General features: G+C 40.1%; 3 protein-coding genes across 5 annotated transcripts in view; 1 reads left to right on the forward strand and 2 right to left on the reverse strand.

Moving 5' to 3' along the window:
- The window catches only part of LOC124199732 (kinesin-like protein CG14535), a 71940-nt gene extending 70226 nt beyond the window's left edge, over positions 1-1714 (reverse strand). Inside the window, exon 1 of the mRNA XM_046595659.1 lies at positions 1159-1714. The gene's annotated coding sequence lies outside the window, so the exon portion shown is untranslated. The remainder of the gene's footprint in view (positions 1-1158) is intronic.
- Positions 1715-8703: 6989 nt separating this feature from the next.
- LOC124199735 (guanine deaminase-like) lies at positions 8704-13411 on the reverse strand. Of its 3 annotated transcripts, XM_046595665.1 has the most exons (13): positions 13178-13411; positions 12612-12700; positions 12380-12551; positions 12097-12315; positions 11914-12021; positions 11745-11852; positions 11514-11679; positions 11297-11446; positions 9642-11233; positions 9390-9548; positions 9213-9320; positions 8852-9149; positions 8704-8779 (listed from the first exon to the last, which is right to left on the reverse strand). In XM_046595665.1, the coding sequence occupies exons 1-9, from the start codon at positions 13268-13270 to the stop codon at positions 10968-10970; spliced, it is 1371 nt and encodes a 456-aa protein (XP_046451621.1). In that variant the 5' UTR covers positions 13271-13411; the 3' UTR covers positions 8704-8779; positions 8852-9149; positions 9213-9320; positions 9390-9548; positions 9642-10967. The 3 variants fall into 3 exon arrangements, with proteins under 3 accessions (XP_046451621.1, XP_046451622.1, XP_046451624.1); XM_046595666.1 differs by lacking the exons at positions 11297-11446; positions 11514-11679; positions 11745-11852; ... (3 more) ...; positions 12612-12700; positions 13178-13411 and having other exon boundaries at positions 8704-8776; positions 9642-10490; XM_046595668.1 differs by lacking the exons at positions 11297-11446; positions 11514-11679; positions 11745-11852; ... (3 more) ...; positions 12612-12700; positions 13178-13411 and having other exon boundaries at positions 8704-8776; positions 8834-9149; positions 9642-10490.
- On the forward strand, positions 12838-16086 carry LOC124199734 (large neutral amino acids transporter small subunit 2-like). The gene is made up of 14 exons (XM_046595664.1): positions 12838-12982; positions 13721-13909; positions 13977-14117; positions 14192-14273; positions 14336-14451; positions 14526-14757; positions 14826-14870; positions 14935-15058; positions 15127-15230; positions 15294-15390; positions 15459-15608; positions 15697-15808; positions 15875-15940; positions 16012-16086. Exons 2-14 carry the CDS (start codon positions 13744-13746, stop codon positions 16062-16064), a joined length of 1488 nt encoding a protein of 495 aa, XP_046451620.1. The 5' UTR covers positions 12838-12982; positions 13721-13743; the 3' UTR covers positions 16065-16086.
- The last annotated feature ends 251 nt before the right edge of the window (positions 16087-16337 follow it).

Raw genomic sequence — 16337 nt, forward strand, 5'->3', positions numbered from 1 at the left:
GCGTTTGCTCTATTAGCAGAGAGTGAGAGAGAGGGTGAAAGGGAAAAAAGTTTTCGTTAGACCCTCCCTCCTTAACACCCACATACAGTCTTCTTCTTCTATCTTCTATTTATACACTATATAAAAGCTGTAAATAGCTCATTTTTGTGTATATACACAAAACACGCCTAAAAGGCCCACGCATAAATGCAATAACAAAACATCTATAACGAGTGAACGCGCCTTGATTTTATGGTGGGGGGGTTGCAGAGGCCGGCGTTTTAAAAAACCGGAAAAAGGTTTTATACAATCTCTTCCGTTGTCATTAGAATAAAAATAAAATAAAAAAGGGAATCTTGTGTGTCATCGCCCGATCATTTCCCCCCACATATACGGGTGGAAGAAGAAGAAGAACATCGTGATGGATGGATATTTCTGTTTGAGTATTTTTTTGCCCCGACACGTACAGCGATTCTTCTCTGTGTGCACATGCGCGGAGGGGGTTGAACCCCAAGGAACGTGATCAAGTGAACATCATCACAACTATTTGAAGAATAAAGAAAAAACTCTTCACTGCGAGGTGTCCACACGACTCTTCTTCTTCTTCTTCATTCAGTGGGGGGGGAAATTGTTTGGCTGTTGTGCACATTCATAATGAGGACACCCTTTTCCTGTTCCACCCTCCCCATAGTGCGCTCACGATTCTCATCTGCGCCCGAGAAGATCGTTTAGAAAAATAACGACGATAAAGATCTGTTCTGTTTTGTTTTGTTAAGAGCTGGAAGGAAACGGAATATCTATTTAGCTAAAGATAATGATGGATTTCTATCAAATCGACGTTCAGTCCATCATCATCCAGCCCATCTCACCAAACGGTTGGACAAATCGGTTCACGCCCATCCCGAGCCATCATCAACCCAAATATCCCGAGGGCTAATCAAATATACAGCGAGCAGTGCGAGTTTGAGCTTCGTTATCTTTTGTCTTCCCCCTTATAATATTAAAAATCCTCCTCCTAAAAATCTCTTTGGTCGTGTGATAGGCTGAAAAACTCATTTACGTATTTTGTAATACGACTATCACTATGCCAACACGAAAATCACGCAGTCCGAATAAATAATAAATCAACCCTACAAAAAAAAATATATTAGATATACAAATGAAGGGGAATCATTTTACCGGTCATATCCTTCCAGGGAGAAGAAGATTTTCAAAGTCCCGTATGATTGGAGTCCCGGGTGTTGGTTGAAAGAATATATCACGGGACAGAAAAGAAAAATTCACTTTCTCGAGTGCCTCAACGCACCACACTCACAAAACACTGACGATTCCAATGGACCACAACTCGAGTGAAAAAAGAAACAAGTTTTGAAAAAAGGCAGAAAATTGAGTTCCGAACAAATCCGATTCCAAACAGCCACGAAATGCGTTAGCCCCAAACGGCAATAAATCAAACAAGAGAGAGAGAGAAACAAAATTCCCAAAGTTCTTATAGGGAAAAACGCAGCTATTGGTGTTGGAGAAACACACCAAAGTCTTGGCAACACTTGTGTGTATATATGATATATATACTGGTCTCAATACGTGTAACATATACACTCTGCGGTCTGTTCTACCAGGGCTCTCTGTAAAATTTGTAGAAAAAAAGGCAAAGGGGGGAAAAAATAAAATGTTCTGACGGCCCGGCCTGTGCCTGGACGACTGAGTCTTGGTTGAAGTGAGATCCCTATACTATACTATACTAGCTCTGTGCTCCGTTTCGTTTTTCTTCCGAGCACTGGAGCCCATAGGGTAAAGGAGGAGGAGCAGCAGAGTCTGGCCGCTGCTGCTGTAATAAGAGGAGCTATGGGGTCTTTCGACTGGGAGAGCGTGTGCTGCGAGTTCCTTCTACAAGGGAAACTAACAGATAGCTAAGCAAAAGGAGCAGATATCCAACACGAGAAGGCGGTCCAAGAAAAATCGGGGGGCTTTTTCTTTTGACGAACAAAATCTGACAAATTTTGAAGAAGAAAAAAAGGTGTAGTCTCTCTACCGTAATTTTTTTTTTTTTTCGAGAGGGAAAAGAAGGGCCGGCTGTGTGCGTGCTGCACTGCACCCCCTCCAGAACCGTATTTTTGTGACCCCAGCACACGCTCTTAACCTTTTCCGTTCACAGAGAGAGCGCCCCCTTGAAGGAACGCCGAAGCCCATCTTTATTCAACTTTTCTATGTGTTTTTTAATGCTCCAGCTCTACTTAAGATGGCGGGGGAAAATAAAACAACATCGTTCATATCATCTCAAATGTAAGGGGACGAGGTCTATACCTTTCTGGCGCGTTTTATGAACGACGTTGACGACGACCGAGCCGCTTTTATGAATTACGAGGAAGGCGGCGGCGTCATAATCTCTCTCTCTCTCGGTCGGGTTGAAAAACAACAGTGGAATGTCTAACTGCTCAGTTCGTGTCCCTTTTTTCCCTTTTCTCTTCAAATACAAACGATGCCAGGAAAGAAAATGTGTGGTGTCATCAAGGCAAGTCTCTTTAGCTACGGCGTTACATCCTAGACTGATCCATCAGTGGCTCACGTCACAAAACTCAAAGACACAAGAGTTTCTTTTACCCTCCCGTTTCCCTATGTATACTTCCAGAGCCAACCGCCCGTCGAGTGATACAACAATGGGGGAGAAATCAAGATAGCGTGAGGGGTTAGAAAAGAGAAAAAAACAATTACAACTCAGCTTGAAGTCTTTGTGGCCAGCAGGGAGCCCGTTGTGGGTCTGCCACCTACACCGGGACCGGCCCACCTAGTACCCCCTTTTGCGCTTCTTATCAATAAAACTACACAAAACACCTGACTGAAGATGATGGATTATGCCACTGAGTCGAGCAGAGTTTTTTCTTTTTTGTCGGGCCCTCCTCATTAGCGCAATGTGTGTGTACAGAATAGAGCGGAGGCATTGAATAAGTCTGCAGTAAATTCGTACGTGCTCCCGCTGAAAAAAAGCCACACAAAAGGGGAGAAATTTCAATGGTCGATTGAGACCTTATTAGGAATTCACGAATAAGGTGGATATGAAAGAGGTTCGTTAAAAAAGTTTGGATTATAAGGACTCTTCGATTCAAAAGGCCAAAAGAATAACGCCGCCGCCGCCATCATACGAGAATTGATCAATTTCTTCAAAGTATGTTGTTTCTCTCTTTTCTATCCTTACGAGAGAAGGGGGATGAACGAAAAAGGAAAAGGGAATTATGTTTAAGAGGCTCTGCTTTTGATTGCTTTGCGGGAAGAAAAAAAATGGTCAAAAAGAAAGAAAAAAAAATTGTTTCTTGAAAAAAAAAAAATGAAAGAAAATCACCGAAAATATGGGCCAAAGTTACGACTCACTTAACACCGGGCGCGTGAGGCAATATTATATATATATATATCCGCTGTTTGTGCGAGTCTCATAATGAAGGAAGGGGAGAACAAAATAGAGAAAAATGAGAAGGCCAATAGTTAAAGAGAAATCCCGAGACGGAAAAGTAATGTACAGTCATCAAAACCCTCCCCCCTCTCGCGTGTAAAACGGTAGAAAAATCCCTCTTGTAAGTTTTTGTTTCGTTGAGTTTATATTCAACGTCGTCGCGGTTCAAATGGCAGCTCACCATTTGAGGGGGTGGCCGAAGAACGTGATTCCTTTTTTCCCGAAAAAAAAAAACTTCGGGAATTTGGAATGTCTCCTGGCATATAGGAAAACATTCCTCGGGTTGTTGTTGTTGTTGTGTAAGCCTACACTAACTACCCGGGGAGGAAAAGAGAGAAGGTTGCTGTGTGTGACGGCAAAAACCGGACGAACGCGTTCACGGTTCATTCTTATAGGATGGCCGGGGGATTCCGGACAGGTGACAGGCTCAAGTCACCCGTATAGGCCAAAGAGAAAGAAAAGAAATGTTTATGTTATTTCCTAGCCGAGTTTCTTTCTCTCGTCAAACAAACAAAAAAAAAGTAAAAGAAAAGAAAATTGGAGAAACAATCTTGATGGTGTGTCAGTATAGGAGCACCAAGAGTCCTATGCCTTCAGAAGCTCCACATTCATGCACGCGTGAATGATTTGTCTCTTCAACTTTCTCTAGCCATGGAGAAAGATGGACACATTTTCGATTTGAAATCAAACATTGAAAAAATAAATAAAGAAGAAAAGACATCAAGATGTTGGATGAAATCAAAATGTTGCCTTTTCTACTTTTTTGTTCCTGATTAATTCCCCTAGCGAGCGAACAGAGCGAGAAAGAGGCAAAAACGACAGCTTCTAGCTGATATTATATACAAACAGACAGACACTGACGATCCCACGAACAACAAGAAGAAGCAAATATTTCTGACACATGTAAAAAAATAAAAAATGGAAATGTTGTCTACATCAACAATTTCTCTTTCGACTTCCATCGGATCACACAGACAAAAAAAGCGGACGTGCAACAACAACAACAACAACAACATTCAACTTTGCTGTGCCACTGGGCGAGTCGTGTTTATTTTCCTTGAATATTTTGTTGAGACTCGTTTTTCTTTCTTTACGTTATTTTTCTTTAACCCAAGAAAAATACAAAACGGAATTGGATTGGAACTCCTACCCCTCCAACCCCACCCATTTCGAATCGAATCGCCTCAAACGCTACAACAACATGTCCGGATGGCGTGATCGATAATCGTGAATGTTATTATTATTATTAACAGAGCTGATAAACCTATACGACTACTTTTTTTTTCCTTTTTGATTCATTACACCTTATTTTGTAGTCGAAAAATTGTATTTGTTTCACAAGGGGAAAAGGTTTTCGTGCAGACGGCACATTTGTTTGTTTTAAAAGACGAGATTATCGAGTGCTTCCTGTTCTCTCTTTACCCCCCATTCCTCTTTACTCGCCTCTACTTTACGCCGGTGCTGACGATGATGAAGACGTGTGACCCAGATGGAAACGGGGGTCACACAACCAACGTGAGTGTGTTGTTACGAGGAGGTGCCGGTGGGGTGGTAGGTCCCTCTTGGACATACAATTTTATTTCGACTTTGCAGATTGTTTGGAGTGTTTAAAATTAAAAAAAAAAAAATCAATTTGATTGTTTGCCAGTAGACAAATTTGTGAGGTATAAAACAAGCCTGATGGGCAGTCGCTCTACAAATGAGTTATTTAATTATAACCCTGATTGAGATAACAGAAACGGCAAGAGAAAACTGGCAGTCAACCGTCTGGCTCAGGAATAATCGTACTCCGTTACGTTTTAGAACCAACGCCACCAAATAGTCCAAAAAAAGAAGAATAGAGAGACATATGTCCTACCTTTAAGCCCGGGAAATCCACAGCCAGGCATCCACAAGTGCTCCATCCTCAGTAAAGTTGACGCCAGGCAGGAAAGGAAAGGGGTCCTCGTGAATACCCCCACACTCACATGGGTGTACACGAGGACATAGTTTTTCCAGTTACACTAGGAGCTGTTTATCTAAACAAAAATAAAAACAATGGGTTACGAAAAAAAATATTGCAGAAACAACAAGTAATAAAAAGTTAGAAAGAAGGCAGTGGGTAACCCCCTTATTGTTAATAAACAGGATTACTTAAGGTTTACGTGTAATACCCTGAAGGCCTGAATGCAGGTTTCAGGCACCATTTAATTATGTACGGCAGGTCACAGGTTATAAAAAAAAGTAACAAAAATCATTACCCAATCGATGATGCTGGGATTGTTGGTGATGACAGGTCAGTATCAAAACCTGCACATGTTGTGTCTACGATGACTGGCTCAGGCCTGAAATCTGCACAAAGGTAAAGGTTACATAGAACAAACAAACTCTCCCATGCATACATGATAAATGCTAGTCACATGCTAATAACAAAAAAGAGACCCTTAACTTCAATTAGGGGAGCGCATGTAAAGTAACCATTGATTTTCGGAGAATGGTATATCAAAGATTTCAAAAAAGGGGCATCAGCTTCTATAAGGAGAAATCTCTTTATTGTCTGTAGCTACGGGAGGGAAGAAATTAATAAAACAAAGAGCAGAGAAAAAAACCCGTTAATGTTTGCTCAGACGAATTCCTGTATCCTGTCTTCCCCCGCTATCCCTTAAAACTTTTTTGATTTGGCTTTATGACTTTGATATCGCAACTTTTTTTTATTTCTATTTTCTCGACTTCTTCTTGGGCTCGGGTTGATGATGACGATGTAATGATGGGGCTCTATTTTAAATACAGGTTTCTGGCTGTGAGTTAAGGTGCGGCCAATTGATTCACAAAGGAACAAGAGAAATCAAATAAAAAAATTCCCTTTTGGTCAGTTCCCCCTCTTGATCATATAATCACGAAAAATCTACTACTGAGGAATGCCGTAACAAATGACGATAACACGACTGTCTCTTATGTTAAAGCGGCGACAGACGAATGCTATTGTGTCACCTCAAATCAGTCGATTCATACGCTTTTGAGTAATGAGCAACTCGCATGCACACGGATTCCTTTTATCCAAAGCAACTAAGCCGGACACGGATCTTTCTAAATAATGATTCAATGTGCACTCACCTGACAATATTATAATGATGATGTGTAGGCACGATTCGCCCAACAAGGCAAGGGGAAAAAAAAAAGTCGGCAAATGCTGCGCGTCCGTTGAGATGAGTTTGCAACTTCTTCTCCTCCGGGATGGAATCAAAATTGAGTTGCGCATTCTCTCGGAATTGTCAGCCCTCTCGAGGAACCTGAAATGAATATGTACATACAGCGATGGTTTAGTGGAAAATCCCGAAAGGTGAAAGAACATCGTGAGCAGCTAGCGTATTTACCCATGGGAGCTAATACTTGAGATGTCGGTCACGCGGCGTGGCAAGTTGAATGACACCTGAGGGGTTGATCTTTCTTAGAAGTCGAGAGTAGAATCCGTGAAGGGGCTGAAACAAAAAGGAGAGGATTTCGTCTGAGCACTTTTTTTTTGTGGATAAGAAGCTGCTGGAAACGTTAAAGGGGATCGCCGATATCCACGGCCTTTCTCTGTTGACACATCATGGCCCCCACTCGACGGATGTCCAAGTGTTGGGATTTTGGATGGGCTCTTTTCAAGATGAACAAGACCCTTTTTCTTTCTCTTCCAAGGTTCTTATTATTGGTTTTATCAGTCATCGAATCCATCTTGGGAGCTTACAAGCAGGCGCGCTTACCTGATGACGATGCTTTCCACTTCATATCCCAACTGCTGCCATCTCCAAAGGAACATTCAATCGGCCAGAAATGTGTTCGTTCTTCGGATATCGAGTCACTCTCTGACGACTTGATGGCTACATCACATGACGCAAAGCATGACAGCAGAGAAAAAGAACATCCTAGGAGAAATAAAATATTGGTTTAAAATTTTTCCGAAGCTTATTTATAATCACTCGCTATCGCTAGGCAAACCAAATTAAGTTTAGTTTGTTTAAACAGCTCGACGGCCAGAAAACAAAATGCATCTCCTACATTTCTTTCAAGTGGGAAAAAACATATGGAAAGAAACCAGCAGCTTTTTTATTTTCTTTTTTTTTTCAAAACTAAAAAATGACTCGACGATAATTCGTTCCGATTCATAAATAAAAAAAAAGAGCTGAGCCGTAATAATAAATATATGGCTACGGATCTTTTTCAATTCTCCCGTGAATTTTTGGCCATCATCTTTTGGAGTAATACTCATTCTTCAGTGTCAAACAGTCTGCTGGCACACTGTGGACGTAAACACGAGTTTCCAACCATTCCCCACCAACTTCACATATAGTCTCTCTCGCCTCTGCCTCTGACTAGAGATTACATGTACACTTACCTCATCTTATCTGTCTTTCATCTCTCTTCTTTCGTCACGTGTCCGACGGTTGTAATGAGCTGCATACGAAGAATAACGTCAAAGGCCTCGGGTTGGTTGCTTCCTCCTCCTATCCACTCTGATTGCTCTTCTCCTCCTCTGTGGTCAGACCATCCTTGTCTACATTTAGACGTCTGAGAAGAGACTGCAGAGCTCTTCATCACGCATTGAGGCTGCAGCAAAGGCCGATCACGCGACGGAGCTATTGAGAAATCTAGTACAACCAACAAATGATGATATTACGATGAAGATAATTATGAAATGACGTTACAACTTCAGTTGAAGTCGAAATGGGTTTGCACGGCAGCTCAGAGAACCGACTAGTATAACATGATCATCAACACCGAAAAGACTTTTTCTTTTCCCCTTTTTTTGTGTGTGTGGGTCCTTCCTTCTCACCTGTCGGTTTAATGGAGCTGACGATGGTAGAACCTCCTTCTTTCTCCTGAGCCTCATCATTTTCAGCTCGGTGGTGCTGGCCTGGCTTTTTTGGGCATACCCAAATTTTTCTTCGTGTTTCTAGGGGAGGAACAACGGAACACTGGATGATTTATCTGGTCGAAGTCTGCCTGCTATAGTCCAGCGCGCGCGTACGTATACTCGATGGGTATGAATATTCATCAGCCAGCAGCCTTCTCAATTCCATCACATACAGCAGCAGAGACGTGGCTGACGCACGTCGCAATTTACGAGAGTCAAAGAATATGAAGCTATGGTTGGTGACTTGCGCTTCATCTCCGTCACTCCTTGTCTCCCCTTTTTCTTTCACCCTCCCTTTCAGAAAAGGACGAATGAGCTTTACAATTCCTTTTTCACGCGTGTTCAACGTTGCCTGCTGCTAAGCGAACGCCATCCTCCTGCTGGTGAGATTTATCGCCGGTTATTTATAGTTTTGCCAACTTGTATTTCAATTCTTTTTGAAAATCCCCGCTCGCGTTCACCAGCATTTCTATGCACTTCTAATAGAGAGTGGGGTTTAGACGATGTTTAACTTATAAAATGTATATATATACGTAAGTAGATTTATTTACGCAGTTGTTAAGGAGGAGCAGATGATTATCGTGAGGGCAGCAATAATAGATGGGCGAAGTAATGAAATATGCCCACAGCGTACATGGATCGCAAGTCAAATGCAGTCTTAATTAGAACCAACGCGATCAAGATGAAAAAGACAATGTTGACACATCGAATCGTCATGATGGCAACAGCAGGTACGTAACAGAGTCTATGAAGGGAAGTTGGTGAACTAATCAACTGTCCCTCAAGGTCACCCTCACAGGTCAGATAGATGAAATCCCCAATAATGTGCAACTGTTTCATCGCAATAGTCTGCTTCAAAGACTAGGCAATTAGAAAAATGAATTATCAGTATGAGTTAAGTAATAACATTACCTGAAACATCTTCACAGAATTACAGTCACACATCCAAGGATTGCTTCTCAGCATAATGAGAGGCTGGTAGGAGAAGGTGTCAGTCTCGCCCAACAAATTTTCAGGTAACTGCAAATAATTGAGAAAATCTCGAATCCAAATTTGTTCACAAGAAAATTAGTTCCGACAAAATTTTACTTGAGTAAGTTTGTTGTGGGACAAGTTCAAGAGTCTGAAATGGTTCTTCTGACTGGTATCATTCGGCACTTGAATATCTTGGATGTGATTGTGAGCAAGATTTAGTACTGGCACATTTCGATAGAATGGTAGACTGAACAAAGGAGTGGCATCTTCAATCTAACAAACAATAAAGTTCATATTATTTTTCATTTCACATGCGGCCCCACATGAACCAAGATGATTTTTAATATGGCAGGGAAGTTAACTCACCTGATTATGGCTCAGATCGAGCTCGATAACCCATGATTTAGGCAAAGAATCTGGGATAACTTTTAGATTAGATCGACTGCAATTAAAGAGTAAATTGGGAACAGAATATTGGGAATTCATGGACTTGACGACACACCGGCAAGGACTTGGACATTCTTCTTTAACACGTGAGATCGTTTTTAGCGCCAAAAAAAGCTCGGTTTTGGCCATGCCATCTGGCGAAGAACATTGCAGTTTGTCTTTTGAAGTTTCCGATTCCCACCTTTGAAGAGATAAAATGTTCTCCCTGCACGAGAACTGGTTATCCACTAAAAATACTCTTTCCACATTAGGAAAGGAATCAATAAACAATGCCGAAACCCTGTTGATAGTCGATTGCTGAATTCTAAGTTCGCGCACAGACTCGAAAGACGCGTTGAAAGATGTCCCAAGATGGTCACTGAAGCTATTTAGATCCGTGATATGAATCAAAGTCAATTCTCGAACCGCTCGTGAAGAATTCTCCCAGATGTCTCCAAGCGAAGTTATATTCGTACATTCCCACTTCTGATTAGAAATGCAATTGCAGGCTACTGGGCAAGCTTCACTACAGGACAAAATAGCCCACACAAATAAAGAAACAAAGATAAAATAGCAGAAATCAAAGTTGTCGTGATAATGTTTCACCGTGCCTTTTGGCATGACTGAGATAACTTAATGGCAAATTACACTGAACGTAAGTGCGGGAAGATTATACTCTGACCTCACACCGGAGGAAACTAAAGTTTGAATGACTACACGTTGCTGTTGCAAGGCAAACCACGTTGTTGATAGTACGTGGTCTGGTACAAGACTAGTCACCTAAGGTCAATAAACGTCGATGGTGGCGCCACAATTCGTACGTGCTCATACCAGGGGTGTAAACTGTAAGCATGAAGAAATATAATTTCACAACAATCAAATTTACTCCTAAAAAATTTTTAATTAACAAAATTTGTCGCAACCCAAATTTATTATATTTGCACCAAAAGAGTCTTACATTCTAAATGAAAATTAAACCAGTTTTTTTTAATTCCACTGGTGGAAAGAGAAACTAGTCAAACCGGATATTACAAGGATAGGTATTATGTTCAATATCAATCAGATTGCTAAGAGTCAAATTCTTCAATAAAACAAAACCGTTAAGAGGAGAAAGGGAAATGAAATTAAAGAGCTTAGTATCGTCGTAGATATCTTCTTGGTATCGGGAATGTTCGTCTCATCTAGCTGCAGTTAGGTCTCTTTTGCCAACTATTTTTGTACTAGCAGATTACGAGAATGCAAATATCGATAAATGGAATCTTGTTCTCAATTGATCTCTGTCGACTTCCTTTTGCCCCCCAGGCGTTTAACCCTCAACACGTTGCTTGCCTTCTCTTTAACTTCGACTCCATGAACATAAACACGAGAAATCGATCGGTCATCACCAAGATGAATCCATTTCGATAAACGGTTTTCAATGCTTTCGTTTAGCCACAGCTCTAGGTTACCATCGGTTTGAGCTAAGTTGATGACTAGCGCATCAAAATCCTTGCCGACTTCAAAGTTTCCAATTTTGTCGCCGATTCCTAGAGCTAAATTGAACAAAAAGTTGTGAGGCACGATTAGATTGGAGATAATTAAGAAATATTATTTACCTTGAGCGCCCCCGAGAGTGGACATGAAGAAGACATCTTTATAATTCAAAGGTTTGTAGTCTTCTGACTTTGACAACGATAGAAGGTTTGAAACGGTGATGGCAAAACGCATGGCATCCAAAATTGATGGACTGAAGCCACCGGAAACGTCTATGGTTCATCAGCATTTTATTAAAATTGTAAGTCGATAGTTTGGTAACATAATAAATGAATTTACCAGTTCCAAGTCCAACGTGTAACCCTTGCGTCATCAAGCGACGAACATCGCACATACCGCTGCGTATAGAACAATTTGAGTTGGGGCAGTGAGAGATGGAGGCTTGGTATTTATGAAGTACTTCTAGCTCTTTGTCAGACAAATAAATTCCATGAGCAAGAATAGTCTACAAAAAAAATCCAAAGGAATAATAAAAAAGTATTGCAGCCAAAATAAACAATGGAAACTTACTTTGGCAGTGAGTAAATTTGCTTGTGCGTAAATGTCCACATAATCTCGACAACCTTCATGAAGGCTGACAGCTACTTCACATTCTGCAGGATTTTCACTAACATGTGTCTGAAATTAAACAAAAAAACACATAATTTACGTAAAAGTTTATTAAACACCGTTTTCTTACTTGTATGTTTACGTCGTACTTCGCAGCCAACTGGCTCAAATTCTTCATAAGGTCCATCGAGCACGTAATAGCGAACCGGGGAGTTATGACAGGCTGGACATTTGGATACTGGGTAAAAAATATGAAATAAGGTTACTAAAGTTAAGTAGGCTAGGCCTACTGTTGATTAATGGTGCAATTTACCTTTTTTGATTGCAGAGTAACAATGAAATCTTCAATCTCTTTAATTGCACTACTTTTTTCTTCAATGTAATAATCTGGAGAGTTTTGATCCATACTGACTTTTCCAACAAATGCTCTTTGCCCTATCTGATGGGCAATATCTCCAAGTAAAAGGGCTGATTCTTTGTGAATGGTAGCAAAGTACATGGCAGTTGTTGTTCCATTGCTAAGAGTATTTGCCTTTAATAAATAGATTATTGAAACACTATTTGAACAATGGTATTCATAAAATTTGCTTACTTACAACTACTCTGGTATAAACTTCATCTGCAAAATTCAGATCACTGAAGCGAGATTCAGTGGGGAAAGTATATTTGTTTAGCCATCCAAGGAGTGGAAGGTCTAGTCCAAAGCCGGCGTTGACATACTGAGGGGCATGAATATGAGTATCAATCATCCCTGGCATCAGGAATTCACTAAAAATTAAGCAATAAGTTAATGAATTGACAAGTTGAAAAAGATAAGATTTTTATTACTTTTCTTTCAAGACGATTACATTTTCGGCAGATATCTGGTGTTGTTGTTGAATCTTATCTACATCAGCATTTTCTTCGATGAAAACAATCTGAATTTTAAGATTTAAGACAATCAATTTGTTTTTATTTTTTAAAAGTTTGACATCTGTGCGCGCGTACAATCAAGGCCATCTGTCAGTAAAGAATGCCACTTATCGGAAGCCATCTATGAAGCAACATTACGAACACAACATTAGGTACACACGTGTGAGCTTTGTCGGTTTTTTCCTCCCTCTTCACCCCAAGCTATTTCTAGTAGTCAGGAAAACGACTAGTGTAGTGCAGAATCTCTAACCCTGGCTGATAGGCCGCGAATTGTTTTTCTTCACAAGGTAAGTTTGTTTAGGAAACCAGTTTTGCAAATATTTGCCATATTTTTATGGTCAGTATGTTTTGTAGCATAAAAACTCCACGCAGTTCACTTAGAACGTTTCCCACACAATATTTAGTACATGTATGCTACTTTAGATACGGTGAAAAGTTATTTCGATTATGTTGGTGTTGTTAAAATGTAGTCCAATGTTTACCTTTCCGTGATCAACGACCAACGCAGTGTTAGGAAGAAAACGCAGATCGTCAATTGATTTGGAATGAATAACTAGACCGTAAAAGAGCTTCATCTTGTGATATATGAAAAGCGGATGTGCTAATTGAAGCTATCGAAATACGAGAATCTTTCCAATCACGAGTTTCAGTCCACTTCACTTGTGAAAATGGTTTTTCGTCTGCGTCACTGAAAATTCCGAAAAAAAGAAAAAAGGACATTGATCCCATTCCTCCCCCTCCTATCTTGCTGGAAGCCTCTTCTCTCTCGCCCGCATCTCTCTTGCTCAATCAACAAACAACATGCACTTTAGTTCTTTCGTCGATACTCGATAAGCGGTCATATTCAAATCGCATTTTCTAAAAATACATTCTGAAATCCCCCGATTTAGACACGTTTGGGAACTTTCGCAACTTGAAATCATCGTGTATTCTCTGAAAGACAATCGCCATTTGTTCTTTTGAGTTCTTCTGAAAAGCGTTTCGAATTTCTCCGAATTCATTTAACAAGTTAAATACTTTTTTAGAAGCTGTATCATAGACAAGAAAGATGAAGGACGATAAGCCTTTACCGCCTACCTGCCGGCCATTGTTACCTCAATCCGCAGTTAGTCCGGAGGGTGATGTCGCTCAGAAAGATGAAGGTGTCAAAATGCGTAAAGAACTTGGCCTGCTGGAGGGAACTGCAATCATTCTAGGAATTATCATGGGCTCTGGTAAATTAGAAATACTAGTACAATTATATGTTTTGCTAACATTGTTTTTAATCACTTGTAATTGTAGGGATTTTCATTTCACCAAAGGGTGTTTTGAAAGATGCTGGTTCAGTGGGTTTTTCACTGATTGTCTGGGTTCTTTGCGGTTTGCTCTCTTTGATCGGCGCTATGTGTTATGCTGAGCTGGGCACTGCCATTCCACTTTCAGGTCAGTCCAATATTTTTCTCGGACTTCTGGGTCATCTTTTAAAATGAACGCTATTTTCTTCTATTTATACAAAGGTGGAGACTATGCTTACATCAATAGAGCATTTGGCCCGTTGCCCGCCTTCCTCTTTCTGTGGGATGCCAACTTGATATTTGTGTAACCAATGAAGAGAAATTTATTATTGACCGCAATTTTTAAATTATTTTTATTTTTTGCAGACCTACAACGAATGCGATTATGGGATTGACATTTGCTAATTATGTAATTAAACCGTTTTTTCCTGATTGTGAAAATCCAGACGATGCCGTACGACTTTTGGCTGCTGCAGCCATATGTGCGTAAAAAAAACTATTTTTCATAAAACTTAAGCGAGTAGTATTATCAATTTTCCTTTTGGAAATTTTAAAGGTTTCTTGACGTTCCTCAATTCCTATGACGTACGTGTTACGACCAAATTGCAGGATGTATTTATGTTCTCAAAAATCGGTGCACTGGGCATAGTCATTGTAACAGGGTTGTATGCCTTATTCACGGGTGTAAATGACAATTTTTCACCTGAGAAAGTTTGGCAGAATACAGCAACCGATCCTGGTCAAATTGCCGTTTCATTCTATTCCGGAATTTTTTCATACTGTGGATGGTATGTTAATTTGATTGAGTTAGATCGATTTTTCTAAATTTGTGATCTTAATTTTCTTTTTCCTAAAGGAACTATTTAAATTTCATGACGGAAGAGTTAAAAGATCCTTATCGGTATGTAGCTTTAATAATTTATTACCGCAACCATAAAATTTTGTGTGATAAACTTTATTTTTAGAAATCTTCCTCGCGCCATTTACATATCGCTACCCTTGGTGACGGGTATTTACGTGTTAGCCAACGTAGCTTATCTCGGAGTGCTGACTCCTACCGAGATGCTATCATCTGATGCCATCGCGGTGGTATGTCACAATAAAATACAGTATTTTTGGTCACGTTTGTAACGTCCTTACCACATCCTCTCTTACAGACTCTTGGAGACAAAATGTTGGGAATGATGAACTGGTTGATGCCTGTCTGCGTTGCCATGTCCGCATTTGGCGGGCTGTCAGTTCATATCATGACGAGTTCCAGGTACCACTGGAAAAAAGCTTTACCAACATTACAAACGTTAACAAAGACTTTCGCTTTTCCCAGGTTGTGCTTCGTGGGGGCTCGACAAGGTCATCTCCCAGACATGCTGGCTCTTATTAACATTCAGAAACTTACCCCTGCACCATCTCTAATTTTCCTTGTAACTATTACATCAGTATCAAATTAAATAATTGAAGTTTTAACTATTTGCCCATTCTTTTCGTTCAGGGTATTATTTCTTTAGTAATGCTCTGCACTAGTGACGTTTATACCCTCATTGATTATGCTGCATTCGTTGAATCCATGTTTCTGATGTGGTCTGTTGCGGGGTTGCTATGGCTACGTTACAAGGAACCTAATCTCCACAGACCCATTAAGGTTTGTAACTCTAGTTTTTTTTTTTTTTTTTTAACGATGTGATAGAAAATAATTATTTCGAGCTGACTCATTTTTCACTTCTTCGTAGGTATCTTTGTTCTTCCCTATCGCCTTCCTATTGATCTGTGGCTTCCTGGTATTTATGCCCATCTACGTTCGACCATACGAAGTGGGTGCCGGTCTTCTAATCACCGCTACAGGTTTTTATCAGTTGTTATTCGTTTTATAAAATTTCAGACTAATCTAACCTTTCAACGCTACCACAGGAATCCCTGCCTATTTCATTGGCATTTATTGGGAAAACAAACCTAACTGGTTGAAATCTTTATCTAGTATGAAGCTTTTAGTAATTAATATTACATCGTTATTCCTTTGTTCTGATCAATTTTCAAACTTATTGCAGGATCCGCTACGTGTACAGTACAGAAGCTAACCATGGCTGTAAAGGAAGAGTAAAACCTTATGCAGAAATATTCTTTAAAAAAAAAAAAAACGAAAATTACGGCAGTATTCTAAGATATGTTGCACAAATGGTTGCATCTCTCCCGTAGCCAGTCAAAAAATTGAATCTCGTGTTACCCATGACTTGATTTAAAGATCTGAATTAATCTTTTAAAAAAAACAGACCATCGTGCAAAATTTATCTTGATCATTTTCAAAGTGCTTCAACTATAGATGCATCTGCTCAAAATGTCCTGTCCAAGAATTACTTTGCGCACAAATACGTAT

This window comes from Daphnia pulex, chromosome 8 (assembly GCF_021134715.1).
Source record: "Daphnia pulex isolate KAP4 chromosome 8, ASM2113471v1".
Classification (NCBI taxonomy): domain Eukaryota; kingdom Metazoa; phylum Arthropoda; class Branchiopoda; order Diplostraca; family Daphniidae; genus Daphnia; species Daphnia pulex.